This window comes from Brassica napus, chromosome C5, assembly GCF_020379485.1.
Source record: "Brassica napus cultivar Da-Ae chromosome C5, Da-Ae, whole genome shotgun sequence".
NCBI lineage: Eukaryota > Viridiplantae > Streptophyta > Magnoliopsida > Brassicales > Brassicaceae > Brassica > Brassica napus.
Window position 1 is genome coordinate 20,822,422 of NC_063448.1, and position 22,504 is coordinate 20,844,925.

The 22,504-nt window shown below is 37.8% G+C and overlaps 3 protein-coding genes across 3 annotated transcripts; 2 read left to right on the top strand and 1 right to left on the bottom strand.

The window, feature by feature from the left end:
• Positions 1–7,258: 7,258 nt before the first annotated feature.
• Positions 7,259–8,235, bottom strand: BNAA09G26720D. Its single transcript, XM_013804213.3, has one exon. The coding sequence runs from the start codon at positions 7,934–7,936 to the stop codon at positions 7,520–7,522; it is 417 nt and encodes a 138-aa protein (XP_013659667.2). The 5' UTR covers positions 7,937–8,235; the 3' UTR covers positions 7,259–7,519.
• Positions 8,236–17,742: 9,507 nt separating this feature from the next.
• On the top strand, positions 17,743–18,655 carry LOC106442836. Its single transcript, XM_013884474.1, has 2 exons — positions 17,743–18,292; positions 18,411–18,655. Exons 1-2 carry the CDS (start codon positions 17,743–17,745, stop codon positions 18,653–18,655), a joined length of 795 nt encoding a protein of 264 aa, XP_013739928.1.
• Positions 18,656–21,284: 2,629 nt separating this feature from the next.
• LOC106442838 lies at positions 21,285–21,836 on the top strand. Its single transcript, XM_013884475.1, has one exon. It carries the CDS (start codon positions 21,285–21,287, stop codon positions 21,834–21,836), a length of 552 nt encoding a protein of 183 aa, XP_013739929.1.
• Positions 21,837–22,504: the final 668 nt, after the last annotated feature.

The following is a 22,504-nucleotide window of genomic DNA, read 5'->3' on the forward strand; positions in this document are numbered from 1 at the left end:
AGAGACATTCATGCACCAGGTGGGCTGTACACCGATCACGCAGGAAAGCGGTAAGATGTTCTGCCCCTGTCGGAAATGCAAGAATTCAAAATTTGCACGTAGTAAAACTGTATGGAAGCATTTAGTAAACAAAGGATTTACACCACAATACTACATTTGGTATCAACATGGAGAGGGTTATGGGGGAAATGAAGCTAGAAGTAGTTATAATAATTTTGAGGATTTTCATCATAGCGAAGAACCGAATCATTTGCATAATGAATATAATTATCATCAAGATCAGGAGCAGATGGTAGATCATGATAGGGTTCAAGATATGATTAGTGATGCATTTTTAGAAACAACTACAACAATAGCTGATGGAACTGTAAATGTAGAAGAACCTAATTTGGATGCAAAAAGGTTTTATGAAATGCTAGATGCTGCAAATCAACCAATCTACACTGGTTGTAGAAAAGGTCTCTCTAAATTATCTCTAGCAGCTAGGATGCTGAATATTAAAACGGATCATAATTTACCTGAGAATTGCATGGATGCATGGGCGGAGTTGTTTAAAGAGTATTTGCCAGAAGACAACGTGTCTGCTGAATCTTATTATGAGATTCAGAAATTGGTTTATAATCTTGGGTTACCTTCGGAGATGATTGATGTTTGCATCGACAACTTTATGATCTACTAGAAAGAAGATGACTAGTTAGAAGAGTGTCGATTCTGCAAAAAACCACGATTCAAACCGCAAGGCCGTGGGAGGAATAGGGTACCGTACCAAAGGATGTGGTACCTACCAATTACAGACAGATTGAAAAGATTATATCAATCTGAGAGGACTGCTGCGTCGATGAGGTGGCATGCGGAACATGTCCAGAGAGATGGTGAGGTTGCACATCCATCAGACGCAAGAGCGTGGAAACATTTCAACAAGGTACACGCAGATTTTGCTACAAATATTCGGAATGTCTATCTTGGGTTATGCACCGATGGATTTAGTCCATTTGGAATCTCTGGTAGACAATATTCTTTGTGGCCAGTCATTCTTACGCCGTACAATTTACCGCCGGATATGTGCATGGAACAAGAATTTATATTTTTGACCATATTAATCCCTGGGCCGAAGCATCCAAAGCGGTCTCTTGATGTTTTTCTTCAACCGTTGATAGAAGAGCTAAAGCAATTGAGGTCAGAAGGGGTGAGGACATACGATTGTTCCTTGAAAAATAATTTTACGATGCGAGCAGTTCTGTTGTGAACGATAAGTGATTTCCCTGCTTATGGGATGTTGTCTGGCTGGACAACACATGGAAGATTATGTTGTCCATATTGTCTTGGATCGACGAATGTTTTTCAACTGAAGAATGGTAGGAAGAGTTGTAGGTTTGATTGTCATCGTAGCTTTCTTCCACTTGCCCATCCGTACAGAAGAAATAAGACATTGTTTCGGCACAAAAAAATTGTCAGAGACGGTCCTCCTCCATATCTCACCGGCCAGCAGATCGAAGCAGACATTGATTATTACGGAGCTCATGAAACAGTTAAGGTTGGAGGAAATTGGCATGTTCCTGGAAATATGCCTGATGGGTATGGTGTCTCTCACAATTGGCATAAGAAGAGTATATTTTGGGAGCTACCCTATTGGAAGGATCTTCTCTTACGCCACAATCTGGATGCCATGCATATTGAGAAGAACTTTTTTGAGAACATCATGAATACATTACTTAACGTCCTTGGGAAGACAAAAGATAACAAAAAGTCAAGGATGGACTTACCTGATATTTGCTCAAGAAGTGAGTTACATATCAAGAGCAATGGAAACGTTCATGTTCCCATCTTCCGGTTGTCATTAGAAGCCAAACAACCTTGTTTGACTGGGTTGCATCAGAAGTTAAGTTTCATGATGGTTATGTTTCAAATCTGTCAAGATGTGTTGAACGAGGTCAAAAGTTCTCTGGAATGAAGAGTCATGATTGTCATGTGTTTATGCAACGACTACTTCCATTTGCTTTTGCCGAGCTCCTTCAAGCAAATGTCCATGAAACACTTACATGTAATTATAATTTTATAATATATATACATATGTTATGAAATGTTATTAATTTGATTACTTTTGCAATATACAGCCATCGGCGCATTTTTCAGAGATCTTAGCACACGTACGTTCAATGAAGAAGTCATCGAACAACTTCATCAGAACATTCCGATCATATTGTGCAACCTGGAGAAGATATTTCCTCCTTCATTTTTTGACGTCATGGAGCATCTAGTTGTCCACCTACCGTATGAAGCATTGCTTCGTGGACCTGTTCACAACGGATGGATGTATCCGTATGAGCGACAGATGAAACATTTGAAGGGGAAAGCAAGAAATCTTGCAAAGGTGGAAGGTTCAATAGTTGCGGGGAGTTTGACAGCCGAAACATCTAACTTCACATCATACTACTTTGCTCCAACTGTTCGTACGAGAAAAAGAGTTCCTAGAAGATATGATGATAGTGGAGTACCGATATCATATCCAATTGATGGTGTTCCTGACATTTTATGCGAAATTGCACGGTTTGGTGGTAAAACGAAAGAAGTATGGTGGTCATGTGAAGAGAATAAACATAGTGCCCACGCTTATATTCTGCTCAACTGCGAGGATGCAGTGACCCGTTACTTTGAAAGGTAAATATTTTTGTGAATGTTAATTATATGAATTGAAGTTAATTATGTATGACTTGATTATTTGTTTAATTTGCAGCATGTTTGTATCTCAAGTTGAAGAAGCAATATCAGGAATATCTGCAACTGACGTGGACACACGTAAAGATAAGCACTTTGTCAAGGGGTTAAAATCACATGTACGTAATATATCTCATACATTGATTAATTAAGTAAGTGTTTTGATACTTCAATATTAATTAAGAATATCTTTTTTTTGCAGGTTGATTATGACGATCCTTATTATCCCGTATGGTTTCACGTATTGGTTCAAGGTCCAGTTGCAAAGGTCACCACATCACCTATGTATTTCACACGAGGATTTACCTTTCACATATACGAGTATGGGAGACATCGGGCAACGAGTAACTACGGAATATGTGTGAAAGGTGAAACAGACTTTTACGGGATCTTGCAGAAGATTATTGAAGTGGAATTTCCGGGGTTATTGAAGCTAAAATGCGTCATCTTCAAATGTGAATGGTTCGATCCTGTTGTGAATCGAGGGATTCGGTATAACAAATTTGGTGTTGTGGATGTCAATTTTGGGAGAAGATACAACAAATTTGAGCCTTTCATTTTAGCTTCACAAGCCGAGCAAGTTAGCTTCCATCCTTATCCTCGGCTTCGAACTTCTGGGATAAACTGGTTAGCTGCTATCAAAATTACACCTCGTGGACGCATTGTCGCTGGAGAAAAACCGCCCTAGCAAGAAGAAGACGCTATCAATGAAGTTGAGGTACCAGAACAACCAACTGATGAAATCCTTTTGATCGACCCGCAAAATTTTCAATATGAAGATATTCCCGAAGATGCGACATATGAAGCACGTGAAGACGAGTTCGAGAGAGCGACGATGATGATTGTTATGATAGTGATGAGAACGAAAACGATTTAGAGTGATGTAATATTGATGAGAACGAAAACGATTTAGAGTGATGTAATATATGTAACAAATGTTGTATTTCTCTATTGTAACGTATGTTTAAAGAAATATTATTTTTTTACCATCTTAATGTATGTGTAACAAATGTTGTTTTATATAATATGTATTTCTTTAGTTTTTAAAAAATTATTTGGAGTTTTAGGGTTTTAGAGTTTAAGTTGGAGAAAGAGCAAGAAGTAGTAGAGAAAGATATGATGTTAGATGATATGTGACTTTGGGGTTTAGGGATTTCATTCTCTGTGTTTAGGGTTAAGCGTTGTAAAATCGTCGTAAATGGTTAAATCTATTCCACGTAATTTCGTCGTAAATAGAAAAACGCGGGCCTGGTAACTTCGTCGTAAATGGAAAAACGCGGGCCTGGTAACTCGTCGTAAACGGACGTTTCGACGTAATTTTGTCGTAAACCGAAAAACGCGCGCATGGTAACTTAGTCGTAAATGGAAAAAAGCGGGCCTGGTAACTTCGTCGTAATATTACGTCGCGTTACGACAAAACGTTTTCTATATATTGAGACGCCGAGAACAAGGCTGCCTCGTTCATTCCTCCCAAACTCTTCTGCGCTCCCTCTAAGGTACACTCTCTTTCCTCTTTTTTTTTTAAGTTAGTTTAAGTGATTAATTAGTTAGGTAATTAGTTTAGGTGATTAGTTAGGCAATTAGTTTAGGTGATTAGTTAGATGACGGAATACTATAGTTTAGGTGATTAGTTAGGTAACGGAATTATTTTTTAATTATGTCGTCATAATTGATTAAATTTATTTTAATTTTTTTTAGATGGCTCCTAGAAGGAAACCAGCAGCACCTACTTATGCCCAGTTGTTTGGCGATGGTTCCGGTACATCTTCTTCCGGTACATCTTCTTCCGGTCCATCGTCTTCCGATGCAGTTGCAGACTCTCAGACTTCTCAGAGAGTTTTTTCGAGTCCTCCTCTTCCACCGCAGATGCCTCCACCTCCTCCTCCAGCGGCTGCACCTCAGCCTGTCCCAGAAGGTGCAGTTCATCCGGATTTGCGTGTGCCTTCATATGCTCCATTCGCGAGATATACGGTGGATGATTTGCTTCCCAGCCTGGACGGGAGGGTTTGGATGTACTAGACCCCGATAGACCCCGAGGAACTTATTGGTAAGTTATTAATTTTTATTACATTAAAATTTAAATTATTTTTATTTTCTAACGGTTAAATTGTTTTTTCAGGTTTGGGACTAACAACCGTGTTAGCCGGAGCGTTTCAGCGACGGTTAAGGATTACTACGACGGGGCATATCCGAACTGGAGCAAAACACCAAATCACGTTAAGATCACGTGGTTTAAATGTTTTGCGGTAAGATTTTTAAATTTAATTAAATTTTCACTTTTATATATATATATATATTTAATATTTATTATTAATTGTAATTTTTTCAAAATTTTTGTGTTTCAGCAAAAGTGGCATTGGTCTTTGGGAATCACCGAGAGGGTGAAGGCGGAATTCGTTGCAAAGGCAAAGATCCGCCTCTGCAACATAGTCTCCGATTAGAAGGACAAGTGGGAGATCTACGGGTATGAGGGAAAGCCCACTGAGCTCACGACGGATGTGTGGGATGGCCTCATCGCCAATTGGGAGCACCCCTCTTCGATCAAAAAGGCCAATTCGTGCTCGACTTCTCGAAGGACGAAGGATAAAGATGGTCATTTGCCCATGCTTCACAGAACCGGACAAAAACCTCATGCAGGAGTCCGTCTAGAAGCTGTAAGTTTTGTTTTAAATATATATTTTTAAATATTCAATTAATATAATTTTTAATATTTAAATAATTTTTTTTTTTGTAGTTCGAGAAGACGGGAGTCTTACCATCTCTGTCTGACCTATTCAAGATGACTCACGCCACATCCGACGGAGTTTTTGTGGATCCTGCATCTGAGAAACTCTTTCAAGCAGTGGCTGGTTGGATTGAAGAACGGGAGACGCAACTAACCCAGGAGTCTCCCGATGGATTACCAGTCACATTGTCCACCGAAGAGGCCGACAGAATCTTCGAAGAGGTACAACTTAAAATTTTTGTTTACATTATTTTAAATATTTTAACATAATTAACTATATTAATATATGTTTTGATTTTATAGGTGGCTCCTAAAAAGAAGGTACGGATAGTCGGTATAGGCTCTGTTAACGAAGTTGCAAGGGCAACTTCGTCATACACTTCGAGATGGGATGAAGAGACTGCTCAGATGAAGGCTCGAATGGATAGCCAGCATGTTCGTTTAGACTCTCTTGAGGATTTGCTAGACGTGATGGCCGTGGGAAACCCGGTTATGCAGAGAATGTTGAGTGAGAGACGAGCCGCTCTTGGGTTGCCAGTACGAGATCCCCAGAAGTCCGATCCAACCCGTCAACAGCCGAGCAACCTCACGAACTACTTCGAGGATATGTAGTTTTTTTTATATTTCTGTTTGTATTATGAATTTAAATATTATTGTATGACTTTTAAATGGCTTTTTAAAATATGTTTTTCAATTTCATATTTCGTTTTAAAATTTAAATTATTTTAAATTCTGAATATTAAATATAAATTAAAATTTATCATATACTAATTAATAATAATATAATAAGAATCGATGTAAACTCCTCGTAAACATTACATGGAGTTTATATCGAATGTATACGAGTGATTAACGTCCAAAGATTTACGAGGGTTTTACATCGAAATGTTTACGAGTGATTTACAACGAAAGTATTTACGTGTGCTTTACATCGAAATCATTACGTGGGCTTTACCACGAAACCTTACGTGTCGTTTACGACGAATTCTTTCCTTGCGCTTTACGAGGAATATATTTCGTCGTAAACGTAACGAGTCGTTTACGATAAAACCTCCGTTACGACGGACGTTTAACAACGAAACGTCTTTCGAGGTTAATTCGTCGTAACACTCCGTTTACGACGAATTTACAACGAATACTGCCCTAGTAAAAAATATGTTTTCTTGTAGTGTACATAACATAATAAAACATCAAATAATGCTATTCACAAATAAATATTGACCACATAATCACATCATCAGAAAATAATATTTAAGAACAATAAAACAATATTCTACGCGCGGACACCCCATAGTTTGTATATATTCTCAAGTATTTTGGATAACTTAAAAGTATCTTATATATTTTGGATGTTTTTAAATATGTATTAAATCTAAAAATAATTAATATATTTAGGTATATAAGTATATTTCGGATACATTCGGGTACCCATAATACTTCAGTTCAGATCGGTTTTGGTTATCTAAATACCAAAATTTTGAACCCATTCAGATACTATATCAATATCGGTTCGGGTTCGGTACTACTTTTTCGGATCGGATTCAGTTCGGTTCTTCGGTTTCGGGTTTTTTTGCCCCGCCCTAGTTAAAATACGTTAAAATAATTCCTTCTTTTCACGTTGCCGTCACCGGCAAGAAATGTGACCTCTCTCTCTCAATCAATTAGAACCGAACAGCTGGTTCTATTTGTCTTTATCTCGATTGCGAGCAAAATTATATTCCAATTTCTACAGATCTTCAAAATAAAAAATTATTCATTATACAATAGATCCAATTTCATACGCATAAACGCATAGTTGATGAACATTAGATCTCAATCTCTGCAAAGAACAACTACATATTATTCTAATAACGTATATTCTGGAATGATTTTCTTCTGTTATTCTCTATTATACTTTTGAGAACAATCAAAATTAAGAAATTAAATAAATAAAAAAGGAAATAAATGCTTTTAACATTTTCCTTTTGAACTTCAAAAAAAACTAAAGAAAAAAACACAATAACCCGCTGATTCTTCCGCTAAAGAGAAAAAAAATTTGGAAGACGGAAAATTTTGATTAAACCGGGAACCGGTCCGAAACTAAGCCTCCAAAAAACCGGTTAACCTGAGAACCGAATTACGAACCCGGCTAAGATCCCTTCCTTTGAGAGTCCTCCCGTTACCTGTACAAACGGAAAACGCCATCTGACCACCTTCCATCCTCCGTCCAACGATCAGATGCGGCGGAACCATTTTCCTACTTCCTCCGTCGTCATCGGAATATTCTTCATCATCCTCCGAGTACCTCCGCCGCATCATATCACCCGGTATATTCACCGGAAGCGACGTCGAGAATGCCGCCGGTGAAGGCAACGACGTCGTTTTGCTCCTTCTCCGTCTTGTGTTTTCTCGTAACTCAACCGGAAGATTCTCTTTCTCGTTTGCTTCATCACGCCGGCGAGCTGGGAAGAAGTTGTCGGAGAAAATGATCTCAGATTCGTCGAATTCTTCCGACATTTTTCAGAAACTCAAGTGTTTAGGTTTTTTAATGAAAGCTGAGTGTAGATTAGATTAGAGAACAGTAAGCAGAGGAGATGAGAAAGGAAGGGTTTATATGTATTGAGAGGAGGAAGACGAGAGGAAACGTAGAGGGTACTCAAGTTCTTTTTGGTGGCTTATTAATGTGATGATGTCATCATAAATGGCATTGAGTGCGGACCCCGCGTCACTTTCTACAGTATGTTTGTATATGTGCTTTTTAGGGGAAAAATGCCAATTTCGACCCCACAATTTTAGTCCTGCCAAATACGATCCGAACAATTGATCAGTGACAAATACGACTTCAACTTAATCATAATTCGAAAAAAACTATCTAGACTTCTTAAAACGTGCATAAATCTACATTGATTCTAACATAAGTTAGTTAACCGTTAACACGATAAAACGACGTCGTTTTGATATATGAGGAAAAGTTCGATCCCAACACTCTCAGTCGTGCCAAATAGGACCCGAACAAATTTTCAGTGCCAAAACCGATCTCAACTTAATTATAATTTAAGAAAAACTACATGAACTTCTTAAAACGTGCATAAATCTACATTGACTCTAACATAAGTTAGTCAACCGTTAACAAGATAAGACGACGTCGTATTGATATATATATATATGTTCATTCCGGATTTGTTGTGATATTCTTTTAAAGAGGCACACTAACAACTAGATAAAAGTTACTTTTTAAAATATTATTACAAATTTGAAATTATATAAACTACTATTCTTCTTCCTCTTATCCAATTTAAAATTTTGGTGATAATTTTTTCTGATTTATATAAATACATTAACATGTTTTTTATTTATCATATCTTTAATAAACTTATATCTTACTAAAATATAAATAATAAAACATTTATTATTATGCGATCTTAAATATACTTAAAACTTTGAATTTATTTATAAAATTTTATTATATAAATTATTTTTAATTTTTAAACTTAAGTGAAAGTTTTTTTATTTTTCAAATTTAATATTATTTATTTTGATATTTTGTTCAAAAATGTTAAGAGGCATTTTACTTTTTTTTTACTAAGATATCTTGTACATCATATTAAACAATAACTAAAATATATAAAATCAATCACCAAAGTTTTTAATTGGATAAGATGAAGAAGAATAGTAGTTTATATAATGGAGAATTTTAATTTGTAATAATATTTCAAAAACTACTTTAGTCTAGTTGTTAGTGTGTCCCTTTAAAATTATATCCCGGCATGGGTTTGAGTCATGGAATGAACATATTTTAATATATATATATATATTTATCAAAACGACGTCGTCTTATTTTGTTAACGGTTGACTAAATTATGTTAGAGTCAATATAGATTTATGAACGTTTTAAGAAGTTCAAGTAGTTTTTCTTAAATTATAATTGAGTTGAGATCTTTTTTGGCACTGACCATTTGCTCGGGTCCTATTTGGCACGATTGAGAGTGTTAGGGTCGAAATTGGCAGTTTTCCTCGTATATCAAAATGACGTAGTTTTATCTTGTTAACGGTTAACTAACTTATGTTAAAGTCAATGTAGATTTAGGCACGTTTTAAGAAGTTCTGGTAGTTTTTTTGAATTATAATTGAGTTGAGGTTGTATTTGGCACTGATCTATTGTTCGGGTCGTATTTGACACGACTGAAATTGTTGGGGTCGAAATTGACATTTTTCATGTTTTTTACACTTTGATATAAATTAAATTACTTTCTAAATTTTAATTTCTTACGACTTTTTTGTGAGAAAAAAATTGCTAATCTAACGAAATCATACTAAAATTTTTAAATAATTTTTTATAAAACAATGCTTGATTTCTTTTCTTAAGACTTTACAAATATAAATTGTTATCTTATCTATAATATATTTGTATAAATATAGATTGGGGTCGCTTATTGGACTGAATCCTTCTTCTTCTTTTTGCTCTTTTCTAGATTATTGAATTTGACAAATTTATCTGTAAAATGTTGATTTGAGGCTCGCATAGTCATTGGATACTCGGTTCGTTGATCATGTGATTAAATATGTTTTATTTAATTCTTATATGATGAAAAGAAAATGAAAATGTTTTGGCTCATTAGGGTATATTAATTAGTTCTAGAGTTTTCAATATATATTTAATTTGGGATTACCAATATAATTAACGTCGGTGATAGATATTTTTAGAAACAAATTTTAGTTTTTGATAATTTTAGATTAACACGAGGAAGATACAAATTGCTCAATTGTTTGGTAAAGGAATTTTCTATTTCCAAAGAAGTGAATTCCCACAAGGTTCTTTGCAGGTCCATAGTCTAGTATTTTCAAAAACGTAGGTAACTATATAATCAATTAATAATATATGCTAAAAATAGTATCATCTAAGAAAAAAAAATGATTCTGATCTATTATGTAATTGGGACTTAGAATTATTTTTGTCTAACATTTTAAATACTCCTATTTATCGATAGTGTTGACATAGTTTATTTACTGCACCGTATTAATGAAACATGCATTATGTCAATAAAATAAAAGCACCACTGTGATTCTTTGCGTGCTCAACAATAACAAAATTCGGGGTTTTGTTTCTAACCAACCCTTTTCAAGCCCTTTTCTGTCTGGTTAACAACCCTTTCCAATCCCTTTTTCTGTCTGGTTAATACTTTTTTTTTTGTTCAACGTCTGGTTAATACTTATGTATGATAAACACTCCGGATAAACTATTACGAAGCCGGCGTCTTAAAAAAAAAAACTCAGAAACCAAGCCCATGAAAAAGAGATGATTTGATTCCAAACCTCCAAATTCACATTTAAAAAATATAAATTACATGGCCAAAAATATTATCATTCAAATTACTGTACTTTTTGATCCATCATCCGTAGCTATTATATTTTGCAATTACCAACCCAATAAATCGCTTTAGCATCTGATTTTTTACGAGTTTGAAACGTCGGTGTAAAGTTAAGAAAATATATACGAGAAGACTCGTAGTAATACATAGAAGTCACATAATCAATCAATTAAGTACCAATTGGTTTTAGTTGGAATTTATAAAGTATAATATGGTATTGTAAAGGTCAACCCGGGCCCAAACCAAACGAAACTCGATCTTGTGATGAGAGATTATATCAAGATGAATGGTTGGAATAGCTATGATCATTAAAAGTTCTACATCAAAAAGAAAATGAGATTTGATATAATATATAAAGAACATAATCTAGTCTATTCACTAATCACTAGTAAAGTAGTACTGACTTCTAGTCCACAATTTCCTGTTGCTTGATCCCATGCTGCATCAGAAAAAACAGACCAAATACATGAGTTAACAGCAGGTGAAGGTGTTGGATCGCCCACATACTGTGGTAAAGAAGGCTTTAAGACAAATGTCTGAGCCGCCTTCCAAGCTTTAGCATCACGCACAGCTTTAAGGACTGTGCTTTTCTCTGAGAAGAGTTTGTTTTCAAACACAAGCTGGTTCCTGTTAATCCAGAGGAGCCACATGATCCAAGGGTACAGTTGTGTGCTTCCTAGACCTATCGGTGGTAGTGAAATCATCCGTTGACACTGAGTAAGCAGAGAAGCAACAGAATTGATGTTCTGTGCGATCGGTTTGAATAAACAAGGAACCAGTTCCCAAACTCTCATCGCGAAAGGGCATTGTAGGAGAACATGTACTTCCGTTTCACGTTCTCCACATCTCTTGCACACGGGGTTCGTCGCGATTCCTCTCGCCTCTAGAGCAAAGCCAACTGGGAGCGCCCCGCTGTTTGCTTTACACATGAAGTGGTTTATCTTCGGGGACGTAGCCACTTGCCATATACTCTTCTTCCAGTTAAAAGATTGAGTATCCGTCTCTCCATTATTGAGTTTGGCCACTGCATAACCTGATTTAGTTGAATACTCCCCCGATGCATTAAACATCCAGACCCTTTCATCTCTCAAATGGGACGAGCTCGGAATGAGCTTGCGAATCATCTCCTCATACTGAGGCAAAGTACTACGGATTATGTCCGTGCCCCACTCATTTGTTCCTGGTTTGAGGAGGTCGCTTACCCTCCATGATTGGGTCGCTTCAGTTGGAGGCCCCATTGGAGCCATCGGTTCCGATGTTGACAGCCAGGGCTCTGCCCATACCCCAGCCTCAGTACCCGATCCTAGAGCCCAACCAAGGCCTTTTAGTAGCAGGTCCCTTCCCAGTAGCAGGCCTCGCACCCATGAGAGGCACATGACGGTGACTGGACCTCTAGAAAAGAGGAATGAACACAATACTTTTCTATCAGAGTTGTAGCCAGGAGCGACTTTGGATCCTTTATAATTCTCCATGATAGTTTAGCCAACATCGCATCATTGAACTGGGCAATTTTCCGAAACCCAAGGCCACCCACGCTCATAGGTTTGGTCAAAGTTTGCCATGAAACCCAACAGATCTTTTTAGCTTTCGGAGAAGCATCCCACCAGAACCTCGTGAGAATAGATTGTAGCTGTTTACAGAGCGACATGGGAAGTTTGAAGCACTAAAATGTTTGGAGCGGTCTGAAACGATTTATAGCATCTTTTGTGATTGTTGTAAAACGCTAATAGCACCGACCACAAAATCTGCGTTTGCGGGTGGTAGCGAAAAAACTAGTCAAACCCTAAATTTCATGATTCATTAAAACACCACAAATTAAAAATAATTCTTTAATTTCTAGATTTTTTTATAGACGTAGTTATATAAGACAATCTAATATGTAAATTTTTTTTTAACAAAACATAAGTTAAAATATAAACTATCAAATAATTCACTTAAAATAAATTTATTTAAATTTTTAAAAAATATTAAGTGACTGTAAAATAAAATTTACATTAATATATCCGTGTAAAATTTAAATGTCATATCAAATAATATGCATGAATTCATCAAACTACTTTATATAATAATATAAAATTACAAAATAATCAATAGAAAATAAAAGTATGTATATGTTATTTTTAACATCCTAATTTTTTATATAATTTATTAAATGAACAAACTAAAAATACTCTTTATTTTTTCAATTTTTTTTCTTATAGATTACAAAATAATGTATAAATACTGTTTAGAAAAATTATGTTTAATTTATGAATATGTCAAGTAAATATATATAAGTGTTTATAAAGGTATAATATAATTTTTTGGTTTATAATATAAGGAAGAAAGTTTGGCGTAGTATTTATAGAAAAAGAAAAGAAAAAAGGAAAATCATCTATTGGACCTCTGCTTTTGGCCACCTTCTTTTTTACTTTATTTGCTGAAGAATTTTTCTACATATACAATTGATCTGCAAAGCAGTTAAATTTATTTTTTATTATTTAGCTTTTGTTCTGTATTTTTGTGATGAATGGATAAAAAATGCAGATAAGACTGCAGACCAATTCTTATATGTTTCTTCTGCATTTTAACTGTATCACATTCATAGCTGTAGCAGGGCAATATTAACAATGATTATATATTAATAATATTGATATATTTCTGATGAGTTATTTTACTTTTTGTCCAATCAAGTAAAATTTGTTTTCATTCTATTTACACGAAATAAAGGTTTTGACTAAATTGCATTAATAGAGTAAAATTTTTGGTCGATAACATATTTACTGCATATTCAGCTTATATTTTACCAGTCAAGTAAAACAAAAGCATACCAACTTATGTCAACTACTGTTTAAGAAAAGGTAATAATGCTATTTTTTTCTTCATTGTGTTTGAAAAGGAAAAAAAGTGTTATGCTACTTTTTATTATTTTTTACTTTTTGACTCTATATTTTTTCCACCCATTTACTCGGTTTTTTACTCTCAGTTCCTCTACTACTTACCAATCACATTGATATGGACTTTTCAAGGGTACAAGGTTCAAATCAATGTACTATTTTAGATGTCAATACATTTCTAAGTGTTTTGATTCAATGAGAATACATGTTCATACTTATGCTAAGTGCATTCAATGTAATGAAGTGATTAGATCAAACTAACAAGTCTCTAACATAATTAACTAGCAACTTTCAAGCAAATAGATAAATGATGAATCATGGTATAGGAATTTGATTTCAAATGACTAAGCTTCAATCTAAAATGGCAAGGTTTCAATCAACACATTTCTCTAAGTCTAGATAACAATTCTAAACAAGTTCTTTGTCAAGACAAATGCTCATTTACTCTCATTGATCAAACATCAAATGTCTTTGGTTTGTGTCAATCAAGCAATCATTAAGAACATATCATTCAACTATCAAAACTCTCCTAACATCAAATGTCTTTGGTAGGGAAAGTTAAGAGCATGTTGAGTTGGCTCAGACATTTCATCGAACACCTTTCGGGCAATGAAATGTGTAGATTTCAAATCTAAAATGGCCAACTCTAGATTAGCATTAAGATCACTCAATCAAGCAAGGAAACATATTAATCTACTCTAAACATTCTAGATCATCACTTAATCATCCTAGATCATCACTTAATCATCCTAATCATCATAACCCATGAATCCAAAGATGACTAATCACTCATTATCATGGTAGACACTAAATCATTAGTTGATCTAAGTCTAAACATGATTAATGATCAAAACAATCAAGCAATCACAAAAAATAATGATCAAGATTAGACCTTTCACCTAAAAGTGGCTTCTTTGATTAGATAGAAAAAAAGATAATCCCAAATTTAAGTATAAAAAGTATTTATAGAAGACTAAAACTCGAGTTGGGCCAACCCAACAAACATGGGTTGACCCACAGAAACATAGATATTTTTTTCAGTAGTGACTAGACGAGGTCGCCACGCTCATAGCGACTTGTCTTACCCGCTACGTGTGGTCGCTAGGACACTTGAAGTAATACTCCGATAAAAAAAAAAAAAAAGAGAAGGCTCGGAATAGTATCGGCGGGAAGTGGAGTCATCGAAATTTGACTACAGTTTAATGATATGGTGCAATGTCATTAAATGTAAGTCAATAACTTAATTGGATAATTAAGCCACTTTTCAAAGAGTAGTGACCAATGAATGTGGAGTTTTGGTCACCAAATTTGGGTTAGTTAATCATGCTTAAAAGGAAAGAAGAGACAAAGAAATATTTTATATTTGACAATCACGTGTCCAAGAGAGAAGAGGAGAAGAGTGAATCATATTTTTCCTTGCATTGTCATCATCACGTGTCCATCTTAGAGGGGAGACACTACATGGGAAAAGAAGAGAATGACAAGGTCAAGGTGACGTGGTCATCAAAGAGAGAAGGTGGGGCAGCTGTCACAAATCTATTCATCTGGTTTTACTATAAAAGGAAGGTGGACCTTTGCCATTTTCTCACAACATCAACGACCAAAGAGAGAGAAAGAGCAGAAAAGAAATAAAGGGAAAAGAAATAAAGGGAAAAGAAAGGAAAGAAAATAAAATAAATAAATTAGAGAGTTGCTTGGAGAAGCAAGACGTGTTACAAGATTGCGGGATTAACGGTACAGAATTGCGGGATTAACGGTATGGAATCAAGACGAAGATTGGAGGAGATAAAAAGGGTTTGGTCAGCTTCCGGAATCAGAAAGTCAAGCCACATCGGTTAATCACTGTGAGTCACGGTTAATTATTTGTTAACGTGTTTTTAATGCAGGTTCCTGACATCGGAGACGGTTTCCGAGCTAGGATTGTCGGACCGGTCTAGGTGTCAGTTTGTGGGTCCGAGGCTTGAGACGATGTCTAGGCTAAGTGGATAGCAAGACTAGTCTAAGCACCCGGATTATTTTGATTGTGTGATTATTATATGTTGTTATAGTGTGTACCTCGTGTTGGTACTGTTGTATGAGAACCTCGTGGTGGTTCTAGTAGTAGTTTGCAGGTCATTGCTTCCTCAAGTGGTACCACTAAGCCGGTCGTGGTCCGGAAAGTGGTGGGCTCGGTTTAACTTGGCTTGATCACCAAGGCCGAGTGTCACACATGGATGTGACAGCCCCCGGCGAGTCCGATAGAGGACCGGGGCACGGCGATTCTGATTGAGGATCGTGACCGGGCGATTCGCGAGCGCCTACGCCTGTGTGGTGTAATAGTGAAGGGATTGCCGACGTCCCTTATGTGGAGGAAGAATGATTCTGTTGGGCCCTAGGAGTATATATATGGTTGATTGATGTGATGACACTCATAAAGAGTGTTTGGATTTATTATGGTTTAATTGTTTACTGCTTAATCATTTAAAATTTAATATTTGAATATTGATCGTTGAACTACCCGTCTTGCTTGTGTTTGGGGTTGGTTTAGAATGACGGGTAGTTGTATATGCTAGATAGGGAACCCTGGCTCACTGATTGAAACTAGTTCACTCACTCCTCACATCCTTTTGCAGGTGACCAGTAGAGAGGACCGTAGCACTCGCGGAACTGTAGGAGCTGGTGTAGATTGATCATCTTTTGCTAAAGACTCGTTTTCAAGATATATGAATGTATGTTTTACTTTCGACTGCGTCCATGGACCCTATGTATAATATTTTGGTCTTGTGAACTTCATGTTTTATATATAGGAAATAAAGTATGTTTTATATTCGTGACGTGTTGAATCTGATATTAGGTTAGTCCAACCTAACACAACTCTATTACTCGGTACGGGTTGCAAAGCCTCAGGCCGAAGATTAGAGGAAACGAGTTTTGAATGGATATTCTGGGTTACAGAATTATGTTTTGTGACTTGGAAAGTCTATTCTAAACCCGTTGTGACACTTCTGGACTTGGCAGAGGAAGGTCGTTCGAGCATGTTCTTGTTTGATTGTTGCCCGGCTGACTGACCGATGTATAAAACGGTTCGGGGGTGTTACAGAGGTGGTATCAGAGCATGGTTTAGATCATGCGGTCAATCACGTACTTTCCGTGGTTTTATCGCGTCAAATGTGTCGCAAAAGATGTGTTAGGAAACCAGCAGAGTTCCGCTTTAAATAGTATTCTAAATAGGAAATTCCCTATTTGTGGATTGCAGATGGGAAGGAGGGGAAGGAGCGAAGGGGGACAGGATTGGATGCTGGGTATAGACAGAATCTCAAGAAGAAGAAAACTGGGATATGAATCCGAGGGGAGAGTGCAAACACTGGCGCACACTAACCAAAGATCCAGTGAAGAAAACGTAGGAAGAAACAACAATCTGTTTGGGCATGATCAAGAGATACCACCAGAAGAAAACTTTCCACCAAACCGTACTGTAAGGAAAAGACCAGAAACAGATGATAGCGAGTCAAGTGTCCAAGGACCAAGACCAATTAGGCGGAACAACCCGATTGCACCAGAAGTTCATGATCAACCACAACAAGGAGAAGGAATGGAGCACACTTTGAAGATGCTTCATGACGTGATAGCGAGGTCACTACAACAACCTCAAGTGCAACCTCAGCCACTCGTGCCACCACAACCTTCAGTTAGTACACCGATGTTACCATTGATAACTGCCATGAAGAATATGAAGACACCACATTTTGAAGGAGGTACAGATCCATTTCAAGCCAACCAGTGGCTTCGAATTATGAAGAAAAACTTTGAGACCCTGACGTGTTCCGAAGAGTCTAAGAAGAAGATGGCAGTGTATTAATTAGACAAAGACGCAACAGAATGGTGGGAGAGTAGGGATCGCCAAGTGGGACATCTGGTCACCACTTGGGCGGCATTCAAAAAAGAATTTGAACGCAAGTACTTTACTCCTGAATCCAAGCGTAGGCTTCAACGCCAGTTTGCAAACTTGGTACAAGGAGATAAGACGGTTAGAGAATATGAATCTGAATTTATGCGACTGCGATGACACGTGCTACGAGGACAAGATGATGAGGAAACCATGATATCTAACTTTATGTTTGGTCTAAAACCAGAGTTAGAAAATAGACTGGCAGTCGGGAACTACGAGAGTCTCACCGAGCTAGTGGAAAAGGCTGTGAATGTGGAGATTGGATTGGAAGCTGAGAAGGCGGCAACTAAGAAATCCAAGCAGCATCAAGAAGGAAAGTATGGTGGAAACCAAAGATCTTTTAAGGGTAAAGATAAGGAAAAGGAGTCGGGAGGGCCAAGTCGACGATCTCTGTTCATAGGGAAATGCTTTAATTGTGGCAAGATAGGCCATAAGTCAAGTGAATGCTACGGGAAGAAACCTGGATCCTTTCAATCAAACTCATACAATCCTACATGCTACACGTGTGGAAAGAAAGGACACATCTCTACCCAGTGCAGCGTCAATCGTCCTATCCCAGCTACGCCAATCACTGTCCATCCTCCTCCAGCTCCACCTGCAATCGCACCAGCGCCAAAAAGGCAAGCTATAGGAGGTAGAGTTTACGCTTTAGAACTAGATGATACTAAACCTTCAGGCCCATCTAAGGGTCCCATCACAGGTATTTGGATTCTTTAACCTTACTAGATTGATTTTGTGTTGTGTGATTGCTTGTGATGGATTGGTTAATTTCTGTTGGATAATTATTATGTTGTTGATATATATTGATGTTGTGGCAGGAACATTACATGTTGCGGGGCGTCCCACACATGTATTGTTCGACTCCGGGGCAACACATAGTTTTGTGACCCCTGAGGTAGCTGCCGAGTTTGTGGGATCATTTGTGATTGACAGGATGGATGTGGCTGTAATGACTCCCGGAGACCAAACCCTCCAAGCAAAAGAATGCCTCATAAGGGTTCCGTTAGTTATTTGCGAGAAGATGTCTGGCAGATTTGTTGGTGGTGCCCTTAAAAGGATATGAAGTTATCTTGGGCATGGATTGGTTATCAGGCTATCGGGCACAATTAGATTGTGGAAAAGGTCGTATTTCGTTCAAGGAGAACGGGCAACGGCAAATAGTATTCTACGGGATCAGTCCAAGTAAGTCTGTGTCTTTAGTAGCTGTCTTGAGAGTGGAAGGTTTGCTCAAGGATGGAGAAGCGTATCTGGTAACAGTAACTGCTAGTGAAGGACCCGCTAGCAATGGAGTTGAAATTACAGATATTGCGGTAGTACAAGAGTTCGAGGATGTGTTTGCAGCGTTGAAAGAGTTACCTCCACCTCGGAGTAACCCTTTCACAATTAACTTGGAACCTGGAGCTAAGCCGATAGCAAAGACTCCCTACCGCATGGCACCTGCAGAGTTAGCAGAGTTGAAGAAACAACTTGAAGATTTAATGGAGAAAGGTTCCATAAGACCTAGCTCTTCACCATGGGGAGCTCCGGTCTTATTTGGCAAGAAGAAGGATGGTAGCATGCGGCTTTGCATTGATTATCGAGGAATCAACAATATCACCATCAAAGATAAGTATCCTCTTCCGAGGATATACGAGTTGTTGGATCAGCTAAGGGGAGCAAGTTGGTTTTCGAAGATCGACTTGGCGTCAGGCTATCATCAGATTCCGATTTCAGAAGGTGATGTCATGAAGACTGCGTTTAGAACTCGTTATGGACAATATGAGTTTGTCGTAATGCCTTTTGGTCTTACTAATGCACCGGTGGCCTTCATGGGATTGATGAATGAAGTCTTCCACGATTATCTCGACAAGTTCGTGGTAATCTTCATCGATGACATTTTAATATATTCCAAGGCAGAGGTCGAGCACAAAGCACACTTGAAGCTAGTGTTGGAACGGTTAAGAAACCAGAAGTTGTATGCCAAGTTCAGCAAGTGTTCTTTCTGGAAAAGAGGGATCGGGTTCTTAGGGCACCGTTTGTCTGGAGAAGGAGTTTCTGTAGATTCGGAAAAGGTGAAAGCCATCGAGGAATGGCAAAGGCCATCAATGGTAACCGATGTAAGAAGTTTCCTCGGGTTAGCCGGGTATTATCGAATGTTCGTCAAGAACTTTTCTTCGATCGCTAAGCCCTTGATGAAGTTGACCTGAAAAGGAGTTCCGTTCATCTGGGGAAAAGAAACAGATGAAGCATTTCAGAGACTGAAGAAAGCTTTGACCACAACACCGGTATTGGCATTACCTGAACAAGGTAAACCTTACACTGTGTACGCAGATGCTTCTAGGGTTGGGTTGGGTTGTGTGTTGATGCAGGAAGGCAAAGTAATTGCTTATGCATCAAGGCAACTCAGGAAACATGAAGAGAACTACCCAACACACGATTTAGAAATGGCGGCAGTGGTGTTTGCGTTAAGGATTTGGAGATCTTACTTATATGGAGAAGTCATGGAAGTATTCACAGATCATAAGAGTCTCAAGTACTTGTTCACACATCCTGATTTGAACCTCCGACAAAGGCGATGGATGGAGTTTGTGGTGGATTACGACCTGAAGATTCAATATCATCCAGGCAAAGCTAATGTAGTCGCAGATGTACGAAGTCGTAGAAAGTTGGCGTCCGATGTTGGAAAGGAAGTGGAAGCGTTATCGAATGAACTCAAGTTGATGACATTACGGGCAATTGAAGTAGAACCAAGTGAGCCTTTAGGCATGCGTGCCGTAAACCAAGCAGGTTTACTCGCACGGATCAGAAAAGAGCAAGAATGTGATGAAAAGCTAAAGAGAATCATCGAGGAAGTCAAGAATCATGAAGGTGCAAACCCAAGTGGCTATCATGTGGCATCAGATGGTACACTTTTACTTAATGGAAGGATCTCAGTACCACATGGAGAAAGGCTACAAGATGAGATTTTGAAGTCGGCGCATCATTAAATACTCAGTATCAACCCCGAGAGGACGAAAATGTATCGAGATATCCGAAGGTATTATCATTGGCCGGGAATGAAGAAATCAGTGGCGCGATGGGTGGCTCAATGTCAAACTTGTCAACAAGTCAAAGTCGAGCATCAGATTCCAGGAGGGTTGTTACAAAGCTTACCAGTACCTCAGTGGAAATGGGATTCCATATCCTTGGATTTCATCACTGGGTTACCCCCGGCTCGAGGTAGATCAAATAACACAATATGGGTGATTGTTGACAGACTGACGAAGGTGGCGCACTTGTTACCTATGAAGGAAACTGATAAGGTAGAAGTATTGGCAGAGATGTATGTGGACCAAATTGTGAGGTTGCATGGTGTGCCAACATATATAGTCTCAGATCGAGATCCTAGATTCACCTCAAATTTTTGGAAGGCGTTACAAGAAGCAGTGGGAACTAAGTTATTCATAAGCACTTCGTATCATCCCGAGATGGACGGCCAAACAGAAAGAACCATTCGCACCATAGAGGATATGATGCGGATGTGTATATAGGATTGGGCGGGAAGCTGGGAAAAGCATTTACCATTAATCGAATTCTCCTACAACAACAGCTTTCATTCTAGCATAGGTATGGCACCATATGAAGCGCTTTATGGGAGGCCATGCAAAACACCTTTATGATGGACCGAAGTTGGGGAAAGAAGAGAGTTTGGACCCAAAATTGTAGAAGAGACGATGAAAAAGTTGGAGATCATTCAAACCAATATGAAGAAAGCTCAGGATAGACAAAAGAAGTACACTGATCAATCAAGGAGAGAAATGGTGTTCAGTATTGGTGATTGGGTTTATCTAAAGGTGTCAGCTCAGAAAGGAAAAGATCGATTCGGGAAAGTCGGGAAACTAGCGGTAAGATTCATCAGACCTTATCAGATTATAGAACGAATCGGAGAGGTAGCTTATCGTCTCAACCTACCTGAAGAAATGAGGATACATCCAGTGTTTCATGTATCAATGCTACGGAAACATGTTCATGATCCCAAAGCTATTGAGATGGAGCAAATCGAAAATCTGCAAACAAACCTCACTTATCCAGAGGGACCAATCCGAATAGGTGAACGTCGAATACGAAAACTAAAGAACCGAGAGATTCCTCAAGTCCAAGTCTTCTGGGGTAAGCGAAACCGTGTAATTTTGACCTGGGAGGATGAGTCAAGGTTCAAAGCGTCGCACCCAGAGTTCTTTCATGAAGATATAGTGATGGAAGAAGGGGAATCATCGAAACCCTAGAGAATTCGGGGACGAATTCTTATAAGGGGAGGAGGATGTAATACTCCGTCTAAAAAAAAAAAAAAAAAAAAAAGAGAAGGCTCGGAATAGTATTAGCGGGAAATGGAGTCATCGAAATTTGACTACAGTTTAATGATATGGTGCAATGTCATTAAATGTAAGTCAATAGCTTAATTGGATAATTAAGCCACTTTTCAAAGAGTAGTGACCAATGAATGTGGAGTTTTGGTCACCAAATTTGGGTTAGTTAATCATGCTTAAAAGGAAAGAAGAGACAAAGAAATATTTTATATTTGAGAATCACGTGCCCAAGAGAGAAGAGGAGAAGAGTGAATCATATTTTGCCTTGCATTGTCATCATCACGTGTTCATCTTGGAGGGGAGACACTACGTGGAAAAAGAAGAGAATGACAAGGTCAAGGTGACGTGGTCATCAAAGAGAGAAGGTGGGGCAGCTGTCACAAATCTATTCATCTGGTTTTACTATAAAAGGAAGGTGGACCTTTGCCATTTTCTCACAACATCAACGACCAAAGCGAGAGAAAGAGCAGAAAAGAAATAAAGGGAAAAGAAAGAAAAGAAAATAAAATAAATAAATTAGAGAGTTGCTTGGAGAAGCAAGACGTGTTATAAGATTACGGGATTAATGGTACAGAATTGCGGGATTA